The 21013-nt window shown below is 50.4% G+C and overlaps 1 protein-coding gene across 6 annotated transcripts in view; it reads right to left on the reverse strand.

Annotated features, from left to right (window-relative positions):
* Nucleotides 1–2173: 2173 nt before the first annotated feature.
* The window catches only part of Adcyap1r1 (ADCYAP receptor type I), a 64102-nt gene continuing 45262 nt past the window's right edge, over nucleotides 2174–21013 (reverse strand). For 3 of the 6 annotated variants that reach the window (XM_041640190.1, XM_041640188.1, XM_041640184.1), the window contains 5 exons: nucleotides 19465–19556; nucleotides 13057–13140; nucleotides 10133–10262; nucleotides 8711–8752; nucleotides 2175–7363 (listed from right to left, as the gene is read on the reverse strand). In XM_041640190.1, the coding sequence (XP_041496124.1) occupies nucleotides 7175–7363; nucleotides 8711–8752; nucleotides 10133–10262; nucleotides 13057–13140; nucleotides 19465–19556 (537 nt within the window). In that variant the 3' untranslated portion in view covers nucleotides 2175–7174. Of the gene's footprint in view, nucleotides 7364–8710; nucleotides 8753–10132; nucleotides 10263–13056; nucleotides 13141–19464; nucleotides 19557–21013 lie in introns of all 6 variants that reach the window. The other 3 variants (XM_041640186.1, XM_041640187.1, XM_041640189.1) reach the window with 3 other exon arrangements.

A 21013-nucleotide genomic window follows, 5' to 3' on the forward strand; every position in this document is an offset into this window, starting at 1 on the left:
CCAAGAGACTTCAGAGTCATTCTGTGGTTCACCTAGGACACTGCATCCCCCTTGCTTTTCTTTCAAATAAAGTGGGATCTACAGATGGACGATCCCTGCTCTTGCACAAGGGTTTGAAAAGGAATGATCTCCCTGGGTTCATATATTTGAAAGCTTAGGCACCAGACAGTGGCACCAGTTGAGAAGGAACAGGAAAAGCGACCTTGCTGGAGGAAGTGTACCACTTGAAGTTGGCATTGAGGTTTCAAAAGCCCCAAGCCAAGCCCACTGGGTCTCTCCTTACTGCTGCCTACAAATCCGGATATAGAAGTCCCAGCTATTTCTTCAGCACCATATCTGCTGACGTGCTGCCAAGCTCCACACCGTGATGAGAATGGACTAAACCTCTGAACTGTAAGTCAGCCCCAATTAAACGCTTTTATAAGAGTTGCTGCGGTCATGGTGATTAACACACTGGCCTTGGAGTGAGGTGTGGTCATATGACCAAATAATGGCCAATGGGAGGTAAGTGGGAAACATACCTGCTTTCTCTCCCTTAGCTCTGAGTCTAGTTCCAGAATTCCAGGTGCTATTTTGACTTAGGGGTGGGACTCATGCTAACGATGAACATGTCAAGACATAGCCTGGGGGACCATGAACCACAGTACCAGTTCTGAACTCCCTATTGCAGACTTAATGTGAGGAAGATAAAGTTCTGTCTCCTCTAGGTCACTTTTTACTGGGGGTTTTCAGTTATGACCTCTGAACTTGACCCTAACTATCTCCAAGATGGCGCTAAGACTCAAGACAGTTTGTATTCTTGGTATTCTTGGATCTGGCTTCTCAGATTACCTCTGATGGTCTACAGGATCCAGGAAGGATGACTAAGCCTCAAAAGACATCTAAAGGCCAACGTTCTTCAGACCTTTGGGCCTCCTAAAACAGTGAGCTCATGCTGCCCGCGTCTGTTTGCTATCTAGCCCCTAGGAATTGAACCACTGCCCAAGCGTAGGGTTCACAAGAAGGCCGCCATGTCCAGCCACAGCCCCTCGGACAGGATGGATAGAGCAGTGGATCTCACAGCGCTAGCTAGCCCAGACTGAGCCATGCTGCATCAGGAACTGTGCAGGTAGGCCCAGCGACATGGTGGCTCTGGTTCAGCCAAAAGCTTAAGAACTCTGGATTCCTGAATGAGATTTTACTTGTGGTTACCAAAGAAAAACCAGGAATTACCTAGGACAAAACAGAGCTTGGGGCTTCCTTGGGACAGGGGGAGAAAGAGACTGGAACAGCTCTCAGTGTTGAGAACTATTAACTCCATGAACTAAGAGTTTGATATTTACATTTGCCAAGAAGTTCCTCCTTAATATGGAACTCAAGATTTCCAACTCACGTCGGGCTCTTTGCCTGTGCTTCTTGGAAATGACCTCTAAAAATGAAATATGGAGCCTCCACTTGTGCTGGTCAAATAATGACAGCTTAGAAAGGTCTTCTGAGGGAGTAGCCAACAGATTCTGACCCGCGGAGAGCTTAACATTCAGAACAAGGTGTCTGTTAAGTGAGTCGTGGGGCACAGCCAGTCAATCTCCTAGAAGGAGAAAAGGGCAAGTGTAGCCTCGAAAAGCCGACATGACAGCCTCCTAGACACTGGGGTCAGAGGTCTCCATGGTCTGTTGGGCGGAAGGCTGACATCTGTTGGCCTTTATCTCACTGGCTTCACTTTAGAGTAGTCTGGTAACTGGAGGGAGCTAGCTCTGTAATGGCCATAGACTTCCAGGTCATGTCTGTGGTCAGTACTTCCTATTCTCAGGCCTCCTCAATACTCAGGAATGATTTAAAAATCTCCAGATTTGAAACCCTGAGCTCCTCCCTGATGCATCCAGGAAAACACCACGCCAGCAGGTAGAACAGCCCCAGGCAAAGATCAGGCAAGGCTTTGACAAGAAATGCACGAGCAGAGAGAGGATGCTACCCGTCGGATGCTTTGCTGGTGAATTGCCTCGAGCTATAGGCTTCAGGGGCAGTGATGACATCAGCATCAAGACCCCAACAGAAAGGATGCATCACTGGGACGGTGGCAGCCACTGTAACCACAGCCTGGGCATCAGTTTGGGGGCATGGCAGGTAGCTTCAGGTAACTCTTCTTGTTTCTTCACCCTGACACAAATTCCATGACTCTTTTTCTGACTTTCTGTGGCCAGCAATCAAAACATGGCTAACGCAGTGAGCAGGGGAGATACAACAGTCATTAGGCCCTTAAGGAAATGAGAGCTACTTAGAATGGGTTACCTGCTGTGGCAGGGCCGATGGCTCTCACTCTCCAAGAATGTTGGAACACTGCTAGCCACGGGCACACCTGGGCTGAGCTGAAACACTCCCCGCAGGCAAGCTTTCAGAATCTGGGGGCCACTTCCACCAAACTTCATAAAAGTTATGAGGCATCAAAGACCTTAGGGTCAGTCATTTCTGTTTCCAGACATCCAAGCGAACCCAGCTCTACCCACATCACAAGGGTGTCCTCTGAAGGCGAGGGTTTCCTTTCTTTCCCTCCTTCATCTTCAGCTCACTCAATCCCATTTTCACCCAAAGGCCACTAGGACTCGCAGACTGCCTACTCTGGGATAATCAGATCTAGGGGGAGTAGTCTCTCCCGCTGCCTCTTTTCCCTTCCCTCCACTTTCAGCAATTAACAGGCACTGGGGAAAATGATAAGACATTTATTGATCATCTACAGCAGTATGACATCCTTCAAATCCCAGACAGGGTGTGAGCACAGCATTAGTGGAGGCAGCAGTAGCAGTGAGGTCCGTGGGATTTATCTTTATTGTGGGAAATTAAACCCAGGCTGGTCCAGCTCCCGTGAATGAGCCTGGAGCCACGTCTGGGGTACCCAGGGCTGAACCACCCCAGCCCTGACGGACGCAAAGCCTCAGAAGACAGACAGCAGACAAAAACGCACATGGCTGAGTACAGACAAACCACAGGACCCAGAGTTCAGGGAGAGGAGAAAGAATGGGCATTGGTCCCACTAGAGGAATGTCCCACACCCTTGAAGGGCTCCTAGGCAGATGGCACAGAGGTCCAGCACTCATAGAGTTTTCCCACCCCGACCTTCAAAGCAAACTGAACAAAGTGATGGGGATAAAGCTGGAATTCAGTGTCCACCCGAGCCCTGTGGCCTTGCCCTCGCCCTTGGTAGGGTAACGGTTAACCCAAGGGAGTCAAAGCAGTAGGCTGGTTGCAAGGGGATACATTTCAGGGGTCTTCACCCTAAGAATGAGCACACAGCTGTGTTGTTTTCAGAGCTTGTAAATCGACAGGGAGCATGTCACTTCTACCTCCTCCCTAGCTAGGGGGCAGATGATGATGTAACCATGGCCACACCGATGCAGGTTAGGGGTCGAGGGTAAAGTGTGGAGTCCCAGAACAGATGGAGAGGGTTAGGTTTGCTGCAGGTAATCCTTCTACCACACCGACTCCATTGTTTCTTCTCTGTTGTATCATGGACCCCTGGACTTCCTGCAGGTGCAGCCACTCCTGCAAGTAGTACATTGTATCCTACGGCTGCTTGGAGTGTTCCATCTGGATCACATGCAGGGTTGTGCAATACTGGCAGAGCCACTTTCTCATTCAAAAACACCCTAGGCCCACCTGTTTCCTCATGAGCCCACGGAGAAGGTTTGCCTTCAGATATCCAAGTCTCTTCCAGCTCTAATAGTCTTTGAGTTTCCCCTTAAAGGGACAAGTCAAGGTCAAACAGCAGTTGAGTGGCAAAGCTGGGGAGCCCCAAGTCCCAGGCTTCCTGCTCAAGGCTCTTCTAGCTGGTTTCCAGGCTCACTAGGCTCAAATGGAATTTGTAATGTCACAGGACTTGCTGCCTTCTCTTTGTATGGGACAAAAGGTACACAATGAATTAAAGAGTCTCGCACAGCTTTACCCCCAAGGAAGAGGGGGTACAGAGCAAACAGAAGAGGTCCCAGTGTTGAGCAACAGGGACAGGGTTATTTCCAGCACTGGACCCTGGTCAAGGTTCCCATCACTGTCCACAGAGAAGTCAGTTCAGGGAAGATGGGGTTAGGAGGGGACTCATGGAGGGCTCCTGAGCGTGTCAAGGAGGACCTCATCACTGCACCCGGAAAATGGAGGCTGAGTCTCAAAGGTACAGCATCTCCAATCCCTCTGACTGCTTGGCAGCCTAAGCCTGCCTGATGTAGAATCTCATTTTGTGAGAACTAGACCCTTTGCTGGCACACCCTGCTCACCCTGAAGCAGGACAATCATGACAGGAGACAGGACAAGACAAGGATGTCTTGTCCCCTATACTATGTGGTCCATGAGATTTGGCCTCTGGGGTTTCATAGAACAAGATTCTACTTCCCAGGAATGATCCTGTACAGGCTGAGTGCCTCTTGGATCTACTCGGCTACTACCTCGGGGTTTCTAAGTCCATGGAGCCCTTTTCACCTCCCACACAGGATTTCTCAACCATTTCCCCTTCTCTGGATCCAGGCTGTATTGCTGCAAGCCTTGCCTGGGATCCATTCCAAGAGAAGATGGTTGGTGTTTAGACAGAACCCCAGAGGTACACTGGGCTACACACAGATCAGTAAGTCTTATTGCTTGCACTATAGATGTAAAGAGGGTCAAGGGGGAAGGGTTTAACCCAGCACCCAGCCTTACGCTATCCCTTCACTGCCTGAGGCCTGAGAGCCAGACCCTCCCAGAACATGCAGAATCTTTCGGGTACATCAGCTCACAAGACTAGCAAACTAATCATCTGGATAATAATTTTTCAGACAGACAAACAAAGCAACAGGAACCTGGAACTTCTAGGAGGACTCAGGCTCCAGGGCTCAGGAAGCAGCAGCTGGGGCTCAGGAAGCAGCAAGGGCTCAGGGTTGATCTGGTTTTTGCTATTTTGCAGTGAAGCAACTAGAAAGTCACAGTTTCTTCTTCCACAGTGAAGCAGACCCACGGATGGGGAGGTGATGACAAATGAACGGGGTCCATAGGCCAGGAGCTGCACTTTGGATGGAGGTGCCATGGGCAACCTGTCCCTGCCAGGCCTACAAGGCTAGCTCCGCCCATCACATCGGAGGCCCTATTCAAACGACCATGGCCTGAGCTTCCCTCTGTTATGCACACTTACACCGTGTTATCCAAATGGGAAAACAAACAGAACGTCATTCCTCTTACCACACACATGCACATGCATCTACACACATGCACATGTGTCCACACACATGCACATGTGTCCACACATGTGCACGCACATCCCTTGGATGATATACACAAGAGTATGTGTCCGTTTACCTGCCTTGGTTTTTTAACTAATACAGAACCTGGAGACGCACTAAAAAAAAAAAAAAACTCGTTTTGCAACCAAGGATGCTTAGCTCTAGCACAGCACAGACGTGCTCACAGCCACAACGTTCTAAACCAGTGGAAATCCCAAACCGTGGCTTCTTCTAAATAGCTCAGGCTCCCTAGGCGTGTCCAAAGTGCAGGGTGATCAACTGACTCTTGTGTGGCTGATAACCTTGCTCTCAGAACCGGAGAGGGGGATTGGAAGGGAGATAAGGTGCAGGGTAAAGGGTCAATGTACACCCAGTGGCTGGTCCAAGCCCTTATGTTTCTGGGAAAAAGCAAGGAGGTGCTTTTCCCTTCTGGATTTACCAGAGACCCAAAACCTGAACTCACTGGTCAAGAACACAGAACTCATCTCTACATCGTATCATCTAGAACCTTCTCCAGGCTTTCTAACAGCCCCTCCAGCAGCGCGGTCTCAAATCTCCCATCACTCCTTCTACTTAATACAACAGCAAGCAAAGTGGCTTCCCATGCTCCCCATGCGTTCCACAGCATGGCCACAAACAAGTCCACAGAGGCAGGGACAAAAACAAGCATCCACATGGAAAGAGCGGAGCCACGTGGTTCCATGGCACTACATTCTCCCCTCTGTCTTTCCACGTCTGGCCTTATTTTAAAGCCATAGGTTATGGCTATGCAACATACAGCTGGGGAGCCAGGATGGGCATGAGAGAGCCACCACTCCTCCCATCAGCAGCTTCTGCTCATGCGCACCACAGACACAGCATCCCCTCCAAACACCCTAAGAGGCCCACAGGCAATTCAAATGTCAAGGGCATATGGGGGAAGTCTTGCCAACATCTGAGTTTAGTAATGGAGTCCAGGCTGGGGGCGGCATCTACCGTTCTTGTCATCAGGAAAGGTAGGGCTGTGGGGAGCCCTGGAAATTGAAAGTTGCTTCAGAACTCATTGGTATCACTGCAAGGTGGCTGGCTCATTCTAGACATGGCTTTGACTTCAGGGGAAATTGAGAAAGGAGAGAGCTAGGGGCTCTCTGTGGTTGGCATGGCTGGAGAACGGCTTCTTCTGACCGTTCATCGTGGGCAAGAAGGGTAGAAATAAAGCTACCACCTGATCAAGTCTTGAGTCAGGGCACAGCCGTGGACATGGTAAGAACTTCAGCTAGCTCATCTCTTTCCCAAATGCATCTGCATCTCTAGCTCTCAGCTCTTAAATCAAATGAAAAGCACCAGAACTTTCCCTGACCCTCACCCCCACCCCAACCTTTGAAAGAGCCCTGTAGCTCTCCCATCATCCAGGCACACGGGAGCTAAGCACCCGGATATCCTAGATGTCGGGTAAGCAAAAGGAGCCTCAGCTTGACCCACTTCAAAGAAGGTTCTGGCCACTGCACTGCATCTCTGGCCAGCTTCAGGACTCAGAACAGGCTGAGAAGGGGTCCACATCCAAAGTCAATTTAGTGAAAAGCTTCTGGGGTAGGCACTACCCCAGCCTCAACAAGACAGGCATGTTTCAGCCTCAGCTCACAAGGCCTTGTACCTGGGATCAGGCCATCACTGAGGCTGGCCTTGACACAGTAGGTCAAGCTGGAACCTGGCAGAGATGAGCAGGGGCATGGATCGGGGGGAGAGATGGGGCAACTTTCCAAATTTGAGGTGTATTTACATGTCAGATTGGGCTCAATGAACTGCAGTAGGTGGGACCCAAACAGGAGGAGCAATATCAGCCTACACCCTATCTCTCTCTTCCCCCCTTGGGGAGGAGTCCAGCTTCCTACCCAGGGCCTGCCCAAGGAGAGGGAAGAGGCACAAACAAGCGCAGGCACCGGCCTGCAGCCCTAGCCTGTACAGAAGGGAGACAGGGCTCAGGTGGCCAAGTTGTCAGCTGGGAGACTGGACATGCGGAGCTGGGAGCTGCTCTTGCTCAGAATGGACAGCTGGGTCCCTCCATTCACTCCACTGCTGGCCAGGGACGGGTGCCGGTGCTTGAAGTCCATCGTGAAGTAACGGTTCACCTTCCAGCTCCTCCACTTCCTCTTAATCTCTGCCTGTACCTGCAATGAGCAACGTGTACGTGACTTCCCAGCGAGCAGCTTCTATGCCCTGGCCTGGTACCTTCCCAGCTGCCATCATGACTATCCACCCAACTCCCACTCCCTAGCTGTATCATGCAGCCCTTTCCTACTCTGTCTTGGCAAGGTCCTCAGACAGCTTCCTCTATAACTGCCAAGAAGGCTCTCCTAGCAACCTCTAGAAGCAAATGGATCAAATAAAGATCATCACCCTTGTTGGACACTGTGGGATGCATATGAGATTTACTCAAATTGCTTGGAATATCCCAGATGCTCCAAGCCCATGAAGAATGATAGCAACATCTCTAGATAAGGCCTAGACATCCACAGCTTCGAACACTTCCAAGGTGAGAAGATTCCTGAGACCGAGAGTTATAAAATAGCCCATGCCTCTTGGCAAACCCCGTGTAGCTCTGCATATGTAAATCGTGGCCATGCCAAGAAAGCGTAAGGCACCATATGCTGCTTCAGCCGGGCACCTTTATGCCGTATACACACTGCGTGACTAGAAGCAGCACCCACACCCACTCTCCCCACTTCGTGCCTCCTCTCCCTCGGAAGACTCCAGACAAGCTGCCCGCACTCCTATCTCTGGCTCTCCTAGGATCTTTAAGCAAAGCCCTCTCTGCGCTCTCTCAGTCTGCTATAATCTGATCCACATTGGCCTTCTGATTGTAGATGCTTATCTTTAACCTTAGATACAAACAAGGGGAAGAGTCTGTTGAGGCCAAGATCTTTCCACTAAGCCCAGAGACTTAGGAAAAAAGACCTCTCTCTGCTTGCAAACCCATGCCACACAGCCAGTCCCCTCCACTTCCCTGGCACCCCTATCCTGGGCTCTGCTCCAGAACATTACCCCAGCAGGCTAGAGAAGGAGCCCCAAATGGTATGTCTGGGAATGAAACACCTCAGAAAGGCTCCAGGTTTCTCCTTACAGTCTCTTCTAAGTTCTCCTAGGCTCTGGGCTAGCAGGGATAGTCAGCCTGGCTTACTGGGGCTCGGTGGCACTGCCTATCACAGCCCGATGACTTATAGGTACTACTCCTGCTCGCTAAGACATGTCGTTGGGAAAGAATGTGCCCTGGAGTTGTGTTCTCAGCAGATTCGCCTTCACCAACTATACTCTACTCTGTCTTCTGCTTCGGCCTTAGTTGTAGAGTTGGAGTAATTCTGGAACTGGTGGGGGATCCCGGGAATTCACTGACAGCTATGTTACCTGTCCTCAGCCCTCAGAACCTGAAAGATCTTATTGAATGAACCTGCTCCCACTCTCTTCCCCAACACCCGCCACGTGCCCTGCTGAGAAAGGTGGGAAGACTTGTGTCTTACCTCCCCATTCAAGAAGCAGTAGAGTACGGCCACCACGAAGCCCTGGGGAGAGAACACAAACATCCATGAGCCTACAAGCAAGAGACCTCCTGAGACACTGGGAGCATGTGGGAGGAACAGCAGTGGAAAAGATAGCATGAAAAAGGAAAACATCGCAGTCTAGACGGGGTAAGACAGGCGTGTCCATGAGGCCAAATGGTTGATAGACCAGTTCCCACTGACAGGTATCTCATCTTAGACCTCACATTCACAGGCCAAATCCTTCCCATCGCTAAAGACTATCTTCATCCCATTTCCTAGGGAAGCCATTAGCCCTTTCTGGAGGAAGCCAGAATGTTCTCTGAACTCTGACACTGGTCTTCAGGCCCCCAAGAGCAGGGCTCCTTCAGAACAGAACAGACCATTAGGATTTTTATCCATCACTACTCTGCCCTCCCTTGGCAAGCTGCTTTTATACATAGCACAGCAACCCATGTGTGGTGAGTACTTGGCAGAGCGTGAATTCAGCCTCTCAGCACAAAACAAAGCAACCTTTTCCTGAATGCCGGAAACCAGGTCTGTAGGACCTCAGTACCCTGGGGCTTTCATTTGAAAATGCCAGATGAATGACGACTAGACTATGCTGTCAAAGACGAAGATGGGAGCCCTCAGTGGGTTGTAACTCCTGGGCCAGACCTTTATCTGCCGTACTCCAAGCCTTGCCAGAACATGAACTGGAAAGAAGGACTTTGCATTAAAGTTCAAGTCAGGTGTGCAGAGTAATTTCTGATCATCACCCTCAAATACCAATTTAAACAGGGAGAGATGCTTGCCTCACAACCCCCCATTAGCATCTTTATTCACTTCCTAGCTGTGCTGCGTGCACACAGTACACCCTCCCACTCATCCCTGCTTACCCACTTGCTGCGTGCACACAGTCTAGCCTCCCACTCATCCCTGCTTACACACTTGCTGTTACGTTCCTCTGCTCGTCCCCGCACCCATTCATTTAAGGATCTGTCCTGGTACATCCAGCCCACTCAGTTCTCTGTGTCAGGCCCTAGACTGGGGTCCCCCTGTGCCAGGGACTCAAGTGGATAAGACAGAACTCCAGTCCTCATGTGGCTGGAGGACATGACTGACATTAGGATGTGGACACGGCATGAGGGACTTGAAGTTATCTTATCTCCAGGGCTTTATAGAGCACTTTCATTTCAAGTCACTCAGCGGGACCTGGGTCAGGATCCCCAGGCACAGGGACAGCCAAACTTTGTCGCATCTTAGAGCAGCAGAAAGAACTGTAGAAGACCTATGCTCGAACACTCATGCTGAACAAACCCTGAGACTGGAAGTCAAGGTGCACAGGATTATGAAGCTGGCCGTGGGTCAGAGGTCAGGGCTCAGTTTCCAATGAGCTATGCCCTCTGCATGCACCATGCCTACCTGAAAGGAGCCCAGCCCAAGCTCAAACACGAGTCTTTCCCTCTTGCTGACGTTCTCTGGAGAGAAGGCAAATACTGTGTAGTGGATTCCAAACAGTGGGATGAGCAGCAGGGTGGAGCGAGCCAGTCGTCTGTCAGAAGAAAGCGAAAATCTGCTGGGGGATTGCAGAGCTTGGGGGCAAGGACGGCAGAGGGCCTGTCGCCAGCCCTGGCTACCTCTCAGTGCCCCTGCTCACAGACCTGCTTAGCATCCTTTACTGATACAAGGGGTTTGGGAGTGAAGGAGCCAACTAGAGCCCAGGGTTCCTAGGATGTTGTAAGGAGGGTTCCCCAGTCTTCAGGGCACCTAGTCAGTCCCCTGCAGGACCACTGAAAATATTTCATTCATAGGGCCCCCCTTGTGGAATGTATAAAATCAGAAGAAAATTCAGGATAGGATTAGAGTCGAAACAAATCTGTCCTGGCTCAGAGGGAAGCCACCTGACCTCAAAAACAGCTGCCCAAAGACCCATGGAGACAGGGCTTTTCTGAGTCTGGGAATGGCTGGGGATATTGTGAGCAATATCCTAGTGACCAGGAGGAGGGTACTAGGTGGACCATAGAGAAACTTGGAAGGGTTTCAAGGAAGGACTTACTGATTGAGCAGGAATTCTACCTGTACAGGAGAGAGCTGCTGCTCAGGAAACTGAGTCAAAGGATAAGAAGGATGTCTGACCTAAGGATGGGTGAGCCAGAGAGCCCACCACGCCTCCTGGGATCCTCTCTTGCTTTAACTCTTGCAACAGAGCCAAGAATAGGTAGGGCCCTGTCTAACAATACAGGGACAGAGGGTCACAGTGAGGATACCAAACACACGTGGGTTGGGAATGCTACTCTGGGGGAGTAAATTATCACAGGAGCTTCCCAGAGAGGGTCCCATCCCAGGACACTGGTCCCCTGTGAACCTCCCCAAAGAGCCCAGCTCTCCTCTGCAGATGCCTTTCCCTCAGCTTTATCCAGGCCCCTGGAACCACCAGCCTCACCCTATCCTGACACAGCTTAGACCTCAGAAGGGGACTGTAATATAAGGCAACCATTTGACTGGAAGCAATTCTACCATGTGCCCCTCATATCCCCTTCCCAGTCTCTCTGGGGAAAAAAAAATCCCTAGATTTGAATAATGCCCTTGGTATCCCAGCTTCTATTAGAGGGAAGACAAGAAAGGGGGGAGGAAAGGAGAGAGGAATAGAAGCTTGGGTGATCTTTAGGAGAAAAGAAGCCCACAGTTGTGGAGCTCACAGTGCCTTCCTTGCTCAAAGGCAGCATATCCTATAGTCCCTACACTAGGACAGGGCCAATGGGATCTGAGTGAGTCTCTGCATGAGCCCACATGGGTTCCTAGCAGCCTGTCCTCATCATTGTCTATACCAGATGACCCTGAAGAGGGTCCCTCTTTTATCTGTTAGGTTTCACAGCAAGTACCTCCAGGCACATAGTCAACACTGGAAATGCCTGCTAGAGTCCTTAAAACCCAGTATCTCCTGGGCACCAGGGCCCATTTGTCTCTTGGTTCCCGGGATCTGACACCAGAAAACAGCAGAGTGTGTCTGGAGACAGAATGGAAGTGGGAAGGCCTGGGAGATGTGTCTACAAAAGCATATGCATGGCCTATCTGGGGGTCCTGTTGGGTCCTGAGCAGGCGAGGGCCCTGCTTTCCTCCTCCAACTTCCTCTCTGCAGTGAACCCATTCCAGGTTCTTGACCCAGCAGAGAGAGAGAGAAAAAAAAAACTGGGAGCCTCCCAGGGTTCACGGTAGTCTTCTGTGTCTTGGGTTCAGACTGAGAAACTGGCTTTTGGGAAGGGTGCCAGACCCTTCCCAGTCACAGGGCAGATGCAGGTCTGGATGGAGGGTTTCGTAGGATGTGGCCCAAGAGTAGTATCTGTCTTTTCAGAGCTCTGAAGCAGGGATAACAACCAGGGACTCAGAACACTTCCAGGGCCCTTGGTAGACAGGGAAGTGGTGACAGGTGAGAGGCTTAAAGAACCTGGTGTGTGGGACCTGTAACGTCTGAGCTGACTGTCTGGGAATGGGAATTCCAAGACAAGCTATGTCTTGAAACTGATTAACCTAGATAGACAGAGACAGAGCCTCTACCTCTAACCTCCCACCCCAAAGAACCATCCATAGGAAGAAGAGTCCTACAGCCCCAAGAAGACCTAGTGCTCAGAATCCCCAGAACTATCGGTGGACTGTCAGGAAGGGCACACCTCCCACTGTGTGAGTATCATAGGTGACCCGGGGTGTGCTTCTTAGGATGCTCTAGGTTCCAGTCCGTGCCTTCCCAGTCATGTGACTTACTCCACCTCAGCAGGCTCCAGTTTCCTTGTCTAGAAAATGGAGACAGTGCAAGAAGCCACCGTACGGGGTCCTTGTGGGGACTGAACTCAGTCAAGAAGCACATGACGTGCTCAACGCATAGTGAACTCATCCCAACTCTGAGCTCTTACAGTTCGGGAACTGCCAAGACCAAAGCCCAGAGAAGTGGGGATCTGAGGTTGCCCACGCTTCTGTCAGCAGTCACTGACTGCTTACTTGGGAGCTGGGGTTTGAGGAAGGACACACTTCCATCAGCAGCCATTAACTGCTCACTATGGAATGAATCAGGCATCAGGATAGCCACGAAGTCAAGATGTCCCTGCAATGCCACAGCTCCAATATCCACATGCCCTCCAGCGCCACCCACAAAATTGCAGAGAACTCACAAGACACATCAACATGCAACAGCCAGGAACAGGGCAGGCTGGGAGGCTTCGGGTGGCCCTCCACACTCCTCCAGCCCGACGAAAGACAAGGGCAGGCGGTGGCAGCAATTGCAGCATGCATCCCCCACCCCTCCAGGGCACCCAGCCACAGCCACGGCCACAGCCACGGCCACACACACTTACAGAGTAATGGTGGATAGTTCTGACATCTTGCAAGAGTGCTGCTGAGCCCGCTGTGGCTTGCAGTAGCATTTCTGCACGCAGCTGCTGGGTGTGACAAGATTAGCACTTCTGTCAGCTGGGGACACTGGGCAACGAAGAAACTGCAGTAGGGCTTGGGAAGACTTAGTTCACGGGGCGCAGGGAGGACAGAGAAGTGAGGGAATGGGGACAAGCTAAGGAAGTCACGCAGAGGAGAACGAGGAAGCTAAGGACTCAAACAGAGTCAGCTCTGGACAAAGGAATGTATGTCCATAAGTATATGTGTGTATGCATGGTTCTCTCTCTCTCTCTCTCTCTCTCTCTCTCTCTCTCTCTCTCCTCTCCCTCTCCCTCTCCCTCTCCCTCTCCCTCTCTCTCTCTCTCTCTCTCTCTCTCTCTCTCTCTCTCTCACACACACACACACACACACTGGGACCACTAGTAGGCGAGTAGTATTAAAAGGCTGGGAATCAGACAGGGAGTCAGAGGTCATCTCTGTGTCAGGCCCAGACTCAGAACGTGCATGGCTTTGCCAAGGTCACTCAATAAGATGAGCAGCTGGAAACTCGGGCTGGGGACCTCATACATGGTTGGCACAAGGGAGACCGAGTTCCAGGCTTGTTAGCGAAGATTACCATGGCTGTTCTGATCATCTCTTCTTTCCCCGCCCCCAACTCCTCTCAGTTTGAGGACACACAGGACAGTAGAGGCAGGCCAGTCTTAATGAACTGTTCATTCGTCTGACCTGTATTTACCTACTAATATAGCTACTGCCCTAGCTAATACTCAAATCAAAATTAATCAAAATCCAATTGAATGAAGACTCTACTATCTCAAAATTCCAGTCACAGTATCAGAGCTTCATAATCACACATGGCTAGTGGTGACCATGTGGATACAAAACCACAGAACACTTGAGGAACTCCACAGGTCAGCATGAAGCTATACTACTCCATCCAGGTATATGGACAGGGGGTGAAAAGCAAAAGCCTGACGAGACGGCCCTGTTGTCCTCCTTCACAGAGGCATCTACTACTATTCTCCTGCCTCTGCTGATTCTCATGCTTGAGCTGGCATAAGCCAGGGACACTAGTTTCCCTACCAGAGATGAAGAGTCCTGTCACCTTAGATAACAAGTTACCTACCCCCAGAGGGCTCTGGAGCACCTCAGACTGGCGAGTGAAGGCATTGATCAGGTGTGGATTAGATGCTAATGGAGACACGTATGCAGGAGCAATTAGGTCCTTCATATTCAGAGACCTGTCTTCTGACACCAGCTGGATGTAAAGGCAACTAGAAGCTGGGGACACTCTACTCGGCCGAGGCAAGGACTTGCATTGCGTATTTTCAGATGAGGCAAATGCAAGCCCGCCCAGCCAGCCATTCCTTTCCAGGCCTGCGGTACTCATTGGATAAATGGCATCTTTTATCTCAAAACGCCTATGGGGGGGGTGCTGTATTTTGTAAGTGTTCTTTGATGCCTTGCTACTCAAGGGGTCCCCAGACCAGCAGCAGGAATAGTACCTGACTGCATATCACTAACAGACTATGGTGCCACTCTGGTCAGCTGCCCTGCCAGCTCAGGAGCTGCCCTTCAGCCTCAGCCTGGGGGTGTACTGGAGAAGCCCTATTGCAAGGTATTCATGAGAAGGCTCTTGTGTGTTCTCCGTAAATGACAGTAGACTGGAGTATGTGTGCAGGTATGTGTGTGCGTGTGTATGGAGAAGGAGAGAGATACAAATAAGTAAATAAGGATCGCGGGGTCAACAGGAACAGCAGTTATTCTTGTCTTGTCCTCTCCCTCATCCAGACCAAGTGGCTGACAACCCTAAACCCTGGATGAAGCAGACAGGGTCAGTCTAAGACACCACACACACCCATATCTGCTGTCCAATTTCTGCCACCTTGAATTCCAAGCTTTAGTTTTCCTCCCCCAAGACCTCTCCTTTTTTTTTTTCAAAACTGCCACATATTCCTCCATCTTGGGGTTCCTCAACACAGACTCCTCTGGTTTTCCTTTAAAAATTCCTTACAATAACCAAACGATAATTTAGTGATATGTTCACTGGGATGGGTCACCTTGATGGGAGATGAAGGTCACATTAAGGAACAGCAAAGGCAAGAGTGACATCCAGGGGACTCTCAGGGAAAACTATCCACAGAAGGAGGGCAAGAGGGCCTCTCCCAAACCCCTGCCCCTGGCCTTCAGTGACTCACAAACAGTCTCACTGAAAAGCAACAGACGGAGCAGAGGCAGGAGAGCTGACCCAGACAACGAGAAAGGCGGGGTGTAGGACTCTCAGGATAACCAGGCAAGAGTAGAGAAAGGGTTCCTCCAGAGATACACTCAGGCCAACCTCGAAGACCGCCCTGAGTCCAAGGAAGCACAGGAGACTCAGAGAAATGTGCTAGACGGATTAGAAGTGGGAGTTGGCCTGTGGGAATTTGGCCAGTGGCTGGTGCAGCTGAGCCCCCTCTGCAAGTCTGGGCAGTCTTGGCTACTAGGTCCAGCTCTGACATGGTTTCTCTTCATCTGTGGGAAGGTCAGGGCTATTCCAGGTTCTCAGCTCTCTCGTCTATCCTGGGGATCTGGTGCAAGGTTAATACAGTGCCTTCTGCGTGAGGGGTTGGCTGGACTGCAGCCCCAGGAAACATCCAATAGGATATTAGACAGACAAGTATCCATGCCCTGTGCAGATAGCACTCTCATCATCTTCGCCTCTGAGCTTAGGAATCCATGTTCTACTGCTTCCTTGGCAGCCTGTAGATCATGGTGGTCTCCTGTTGCTAAGCTCACCTGCACCTTCAGAACACTGCCCAGGCCCCAAGAAACATTCCCTAGAAATAGCATGGCTCATCCACTTCCTCCTCCAGCAAGGAGACAGAATGAGCCTGGGATCCCAGAGGATGTCCATACCATTCTCAAGGCTTTATAGCCACCGACTTACTGGGTGGTTTTCTTTTCCTGGGTTTCTCGGGATAACAGTTTCTCCAAACCACCCCTGATAGAAGTCTGGGGGCAGACACTCATTGACAGGGTGGGGGTAATGGGGTACAGGGACTGGAAGGCTGTATCTGTAGGGCCAAATCCTTGTCTGAATATCCTGATTGAAGGGCTGCCTGCACATACAGAGCCTGTCCTGGCAGGAGGTGAAAGAAGCCCTGTGGGGGGGGGGGGGGGACTGCACAGAGGTTTTCCCTCGTCACCTCAGACCTAAGAGGTAGCTTCCAATGCACACCTCGAAAATTAGAGCCAGTCATAGGCACTAAGAATGAAGCCAGGCCATGTCAGGGCTGGACTGAGCCATTCCTTTCTCAGTCAGAGTCTTCCAGAAAGACTCCTTCTCCTCCACCCTTCGGAGTCAGGGAACTGTGCCTAGCAGAAACTCAGGCTTCAGGCCTAAACAAAGCAACCCTGCCCAGGCCAGGGTTGAATGCTTACACAGCCCTAACCTGAGCCCCTGCTGCCCCTAACACAGACCAAGGCTCCCCTGCCCTCTACAGGGTCGCACATCCAGCAGATCCTTCAAGGCTGAGCCAGGAGCAGCTTGGTTGACAGTGGACAAGCCCTTAGTATCTGCACAGCTGGAACCAACCTACAGGAAAGGGGGTGAATGCTGGTCTGAGGGCACAGGCAGGGGGTCCTCTCGGGCTTTCTTGGGGACTCTCAGTCTTAAATTTGTTCTGGAAACAGAGGAAAAAAACCAGAGAGCTGTTGTGGGGAGGCCGGACTGGTCTTCACAGCAAAATACATACATCTGGGGTCACAGGCATAGCCTTGGAGTCTCCCGCCATGCCCTGCCCACCCCAGATTCTCCCTCCAACCCAGTGCAGGCACCTATTCTTAGAGTCAGCTTCCCTAAAGCCCTGAGAGTGGGGATACTTTTATAGGGAGGCCGTCTGAAGCCTACCAAGTATCTTTATTCAGGAAGTCTTTTATTGTACACACTGGCTTAACCCTATCATTCACAATCTGTGAATTCCCTGAGACCAGGAAGGGTGACAGAAGCCAGCACTGATGCCAACTGCCTGCACTGTGGCCACAGCTTAGCTCCTCCCTGCTGGATTTACCAACCTTCATGGAACACTAACTTCCTCCGCTGTAAAAGGGCCTTCTAGTTAGGGCTAGCTTGCCCAGCTTGCCAGTGTGATTGTAAGCATCAACTGTATGCAAGTGTTTTTACATCAGCAGCTCTCAGAGGCTTTGTCATCAGGATCAGTGAGGTCCCCTTAACCCCGGGAACACTCAGACACATAGCTGAATTCAACAGGATCAAGCTAATCCCTTGTCTAGCCTTACAAATATCATCTACCTGAGTTTTTCATCTTTGAAGCTGGAGACTATCATAGTTTGGGGGGTTTTTTCCTACCAAATAGCACTGGTCAAACCTAGAAAGTGCTGTTTTTACGCTAAGAAAGAAAACCAACTAGCTGTTTCTTCACAGTTCTGGACTAACATGTGAATATAAATATAACTATATAAAGCATGTGCTAATTACAAGTGGTTCTTATCTATGCATTAGGAAGAACCACTGTTCTTTCCCATCAGGCCAGGGGCAGCAATTGTTATTATCCGGGGCAGGGCTTATGGCAAATGAGTGATCAGGGTTCCCAGAGCTTCCTTGGGTGTGTCTCTGCATAGGAATAGGGAGAAGCTAGAAGGATCTTCACATTCAGCCCAAAGAAGATGGCTCAGAGCTTCAGAGCAAGACACAGATCCTACCAGGAAGCGGAGGAGACTGAGGAAGGTTGATAGTGTTCAGGAGAAAATGAGGCGAGATTAGCTTCTCACCAGCTCCAAAGACAAGAGGTGACAGTCAGCAGGAGAGCCAGCTCACAAGACAAGCAAGAGAAACTGAGGCTGGGCATAGAGGCACGACTTTAACAGGAAGGTAGCAGATGGGAGAAGGGGTCTGCTTCGTGACTGCCTGAGACAAGATTTTCTCTCCAGTGCAGAGCTAGAAGCCAAAGAACCACTGCCCTAACAAGAGGTCATGACTTATATCAATAACTTCCTATTCTTGTCACCTACAGATAAGGAAGGGCTGTCAAAGAGTAGCAAATAAATAAATAGTTGACAAAACATGAAAAAATAGACAAGTAAAGGGTTGCTTAAATAAATAAATAAATAAAAACCAGATAAATAAATAAATAAATAAAACATGGCAAAACATGAAACAAGCATGGGGGAGGACAGGAATATAACAAAGGTGTCCTTTTTCAATTGTATAGTTATTGCAGAGGTAAAGAACATATAGTATGTATAAAAAAGACCCTGTGCTACCCACTGGCACAGGGAAACAGTGGTTGCTGTCTCCCACGAAGGAGCCTCAAGGAGGAGGATCTAGGACTCAATCTCTTGGAGACTGACTGGCAAGCATCCTCAGCTTCACTCCCTCTGCTGTCCCCCTCACTTTACTCAGGGCAGCCAGCAAGGTTGCAAACCTCAGGCTGAGTCTATAATAAAGACCCCAGTGGCGCGGTGAGAGTTCCATGGCAACCCTCATCTACCCTCAGCTGCTGTCATGCCCTTCCAATCAGCCTGGCAGACAGAGCCTGTGACCTTTCTCTTTAGCATTAGAAGTGTCTCCACACGCCACACCCCATTCCTGAGGCAGGATGGAGGGTGAGTCAACAGGATCTCTGTCTGATTTCAGAATGGGAAGGGGCAGGATCCAGGTGGTCATGTTTTTTTTTTTTTTTTTGCGGGGGGGGGTGGTGGTGGTGATTGCAACTGACTTTTGGGAACTCAAATGCCTATAAGCCAAATGTCTATAAGCGTAGCGAAAGCCTTGCATTCAGTGGCAGTCACAGAACCAATGCTCCTCTGCTAGGGACGAAGGGGGCAGAGGCAGAAGGCCAGGCAGATACAGAGGTAGACAGAGCTGTTCTGAAGGAAGGTGGAGGAAAGAGAATCCCCATGCAGAGCATGACCAAGGAGAAGGTCCCCCTGCTGGCTGCCAGGCACTTAGCAGCTTCTGCATAGTGGATGAGGGGGCGTGGCCTGTCACAGCCAAGCCTCCAATGGGCTCATCTTCCCACAGAACCAGCATCCCCAAAGGAAAGCCAACTTCTAAACAACGGAGACCCTAGCTGCCCCAGGGACTCGGGAGTTCTCCGCTGCCTTTCCTGCCACCACAGAGGCTCTGTCGGTCTTTCTCTCTCTTTCCCTTTTCATGCAGGGCTCACGGAGCTGAGGAGCTTGGGTTGGCTGAGGCCTGGGAGGGCAGTTGTAGTTCACGGGCACTTTAATGAGGAAGAAATCTTGCAAATCCCCATGCTAGGTCAACCTGCCAGCAAAGTTCAAGCTCTGTCCTGCCTGTGACCCCGAGTGCAGGCCATGTGGTCGGAAATGGCTGTGGTATCCACAGAGCCACATAACATACTTACAAGTAGATGCTGGACTCATTGCCTCCCATGTCTGGGGACTGCAGCTTCTGTACCAGGATGATGATGATGCCGATGAAAAGCACAAAGTTCACCTGAGCAGGGAAGGAAAGGCAAACTCGAGTCTCTGTCCAGCCTGGTATTCCCCACCACCAACAGGACCCTCTCCCAGCCAGGCAAGTTCCCTTGCAGAGTTCTAAGGCTCCCACTGAGTCATCCAAAGGAAAAGAAAGAAATAAGAAAAAGAATTCTATGCAAAAACCTGGAAATAGAGAACACGGGGAGTAAGTCGGGAGGCGAGGCCTGTCTGGAAGAGAAAGGAGAGAAGGCTAGGGTGATGGAAAAGCACAGCTAAAGGGGAGACTGCGCAGGTGACCCCAAACTCAGCAGATGGTGGGGATGCGGGCCTGCAATCCCAGCACTTGCAAGGCCAAAGCAGCAGGAGCGGGTATTCCAGGGTAGCCTGGGATACTTAGCAAGACCCTGCCTCAGAGATAGAGAGATCGAGGTAGGGTTGGGATAAGGAGAAAGTTCAAGTTCAGAGTTGCAGGATCCAGGGAAGCAGCGAGAGCAGTCTTAATTAGAGGACTGCGTGGGAACAGCAGGAGCAGCATGTGCCATCAGGGACAGATGCTTCCCAAACAAAGTGGGAAGCTGCTTGTGTACTGCGGAAGGAGGAGGAAGGGCTGCAAATACATGCAAAGGAGGCACAACAAGCAGACAGCAAGCACAGCGACATCTCTGGGCAGGAGCCAAAGTCGCCCTTAAGAAAAGAACAACACAATTCTATTTAAAAACAACAACAGCTCCTGAGAACAACTAGGGATGCAAAAGCTGGAGAGGGATCGCCTTAGAGCTGCTGCACACCAAAGCGGATACTGCGCAGGTAGAGTCAGGAGAAAGACACGGGAAGTGATAGGCGGCTTGATCGAGAGGGACCCTGTCTGTGTTCTTTGTCTCACAGATCTATGAGAGCAAGAAAGACACCCCTACTCTGCTGTGCTTGCTTCTGCTGCTGTCTAATTAATGCTTGAACAAACTCTGCAAATATTGCTTAGGAGAAAGTACCATTAAATATTGGGGGAGGGAGAGAAAGAGGACAGCACAAGAGATAAACAGACTATTTCAAATCATGTAAGAACACTGACCGAAACCAGGAAACTAAAACGAGCAAGAACAACTCACTTAGAGATGGAAGGTCTGAGAAGAGCAGTAAGTTCAGAAGGAAACTTAAAAATCGTCAAAAGTGCCGGGCGATGGTGGCGCACGCCTTTAATCCCAGCACTCGGGAGGCAGAGGCAGGTGAATCTCTGTGAGTTTGAGACCAGCCTGGTCTACAGAGCTAGTTCCAGGACAGGCTCCAAAGCCACAGAGAAACCCTGTCTCGAAAAAGCAAAAAAAAAAAAAAAAAAAAAAAAAAAAAAATCGTCAAAAGTATACCCATTAGAAAACATTAGGCCCAGATAATTTTATGAACTTGTCAGGAAAATGCAATTCCCTGAAATATAATTGTTTCATAGCAAATAAAAACAAAATCTCAAAAGATCTTGCT

The sequence above is a fragment of the Microtus oregoni genome, unplaced genomic scaffold (genome assembly GCF_018167655.1).
Source record: "Microtus oregoni isolate MIOR12 unplaced genomic scaffold, Mior012 000062F_ref0000492, whole genome shotgun sequence".
Classification (NCBI taxonomy): domain Eukaryota; kingdom Metazoa; phylum Chordata; class Mammalia; order Rodentia; family Cricetidae; genus Microtus; species Microtus oregoni.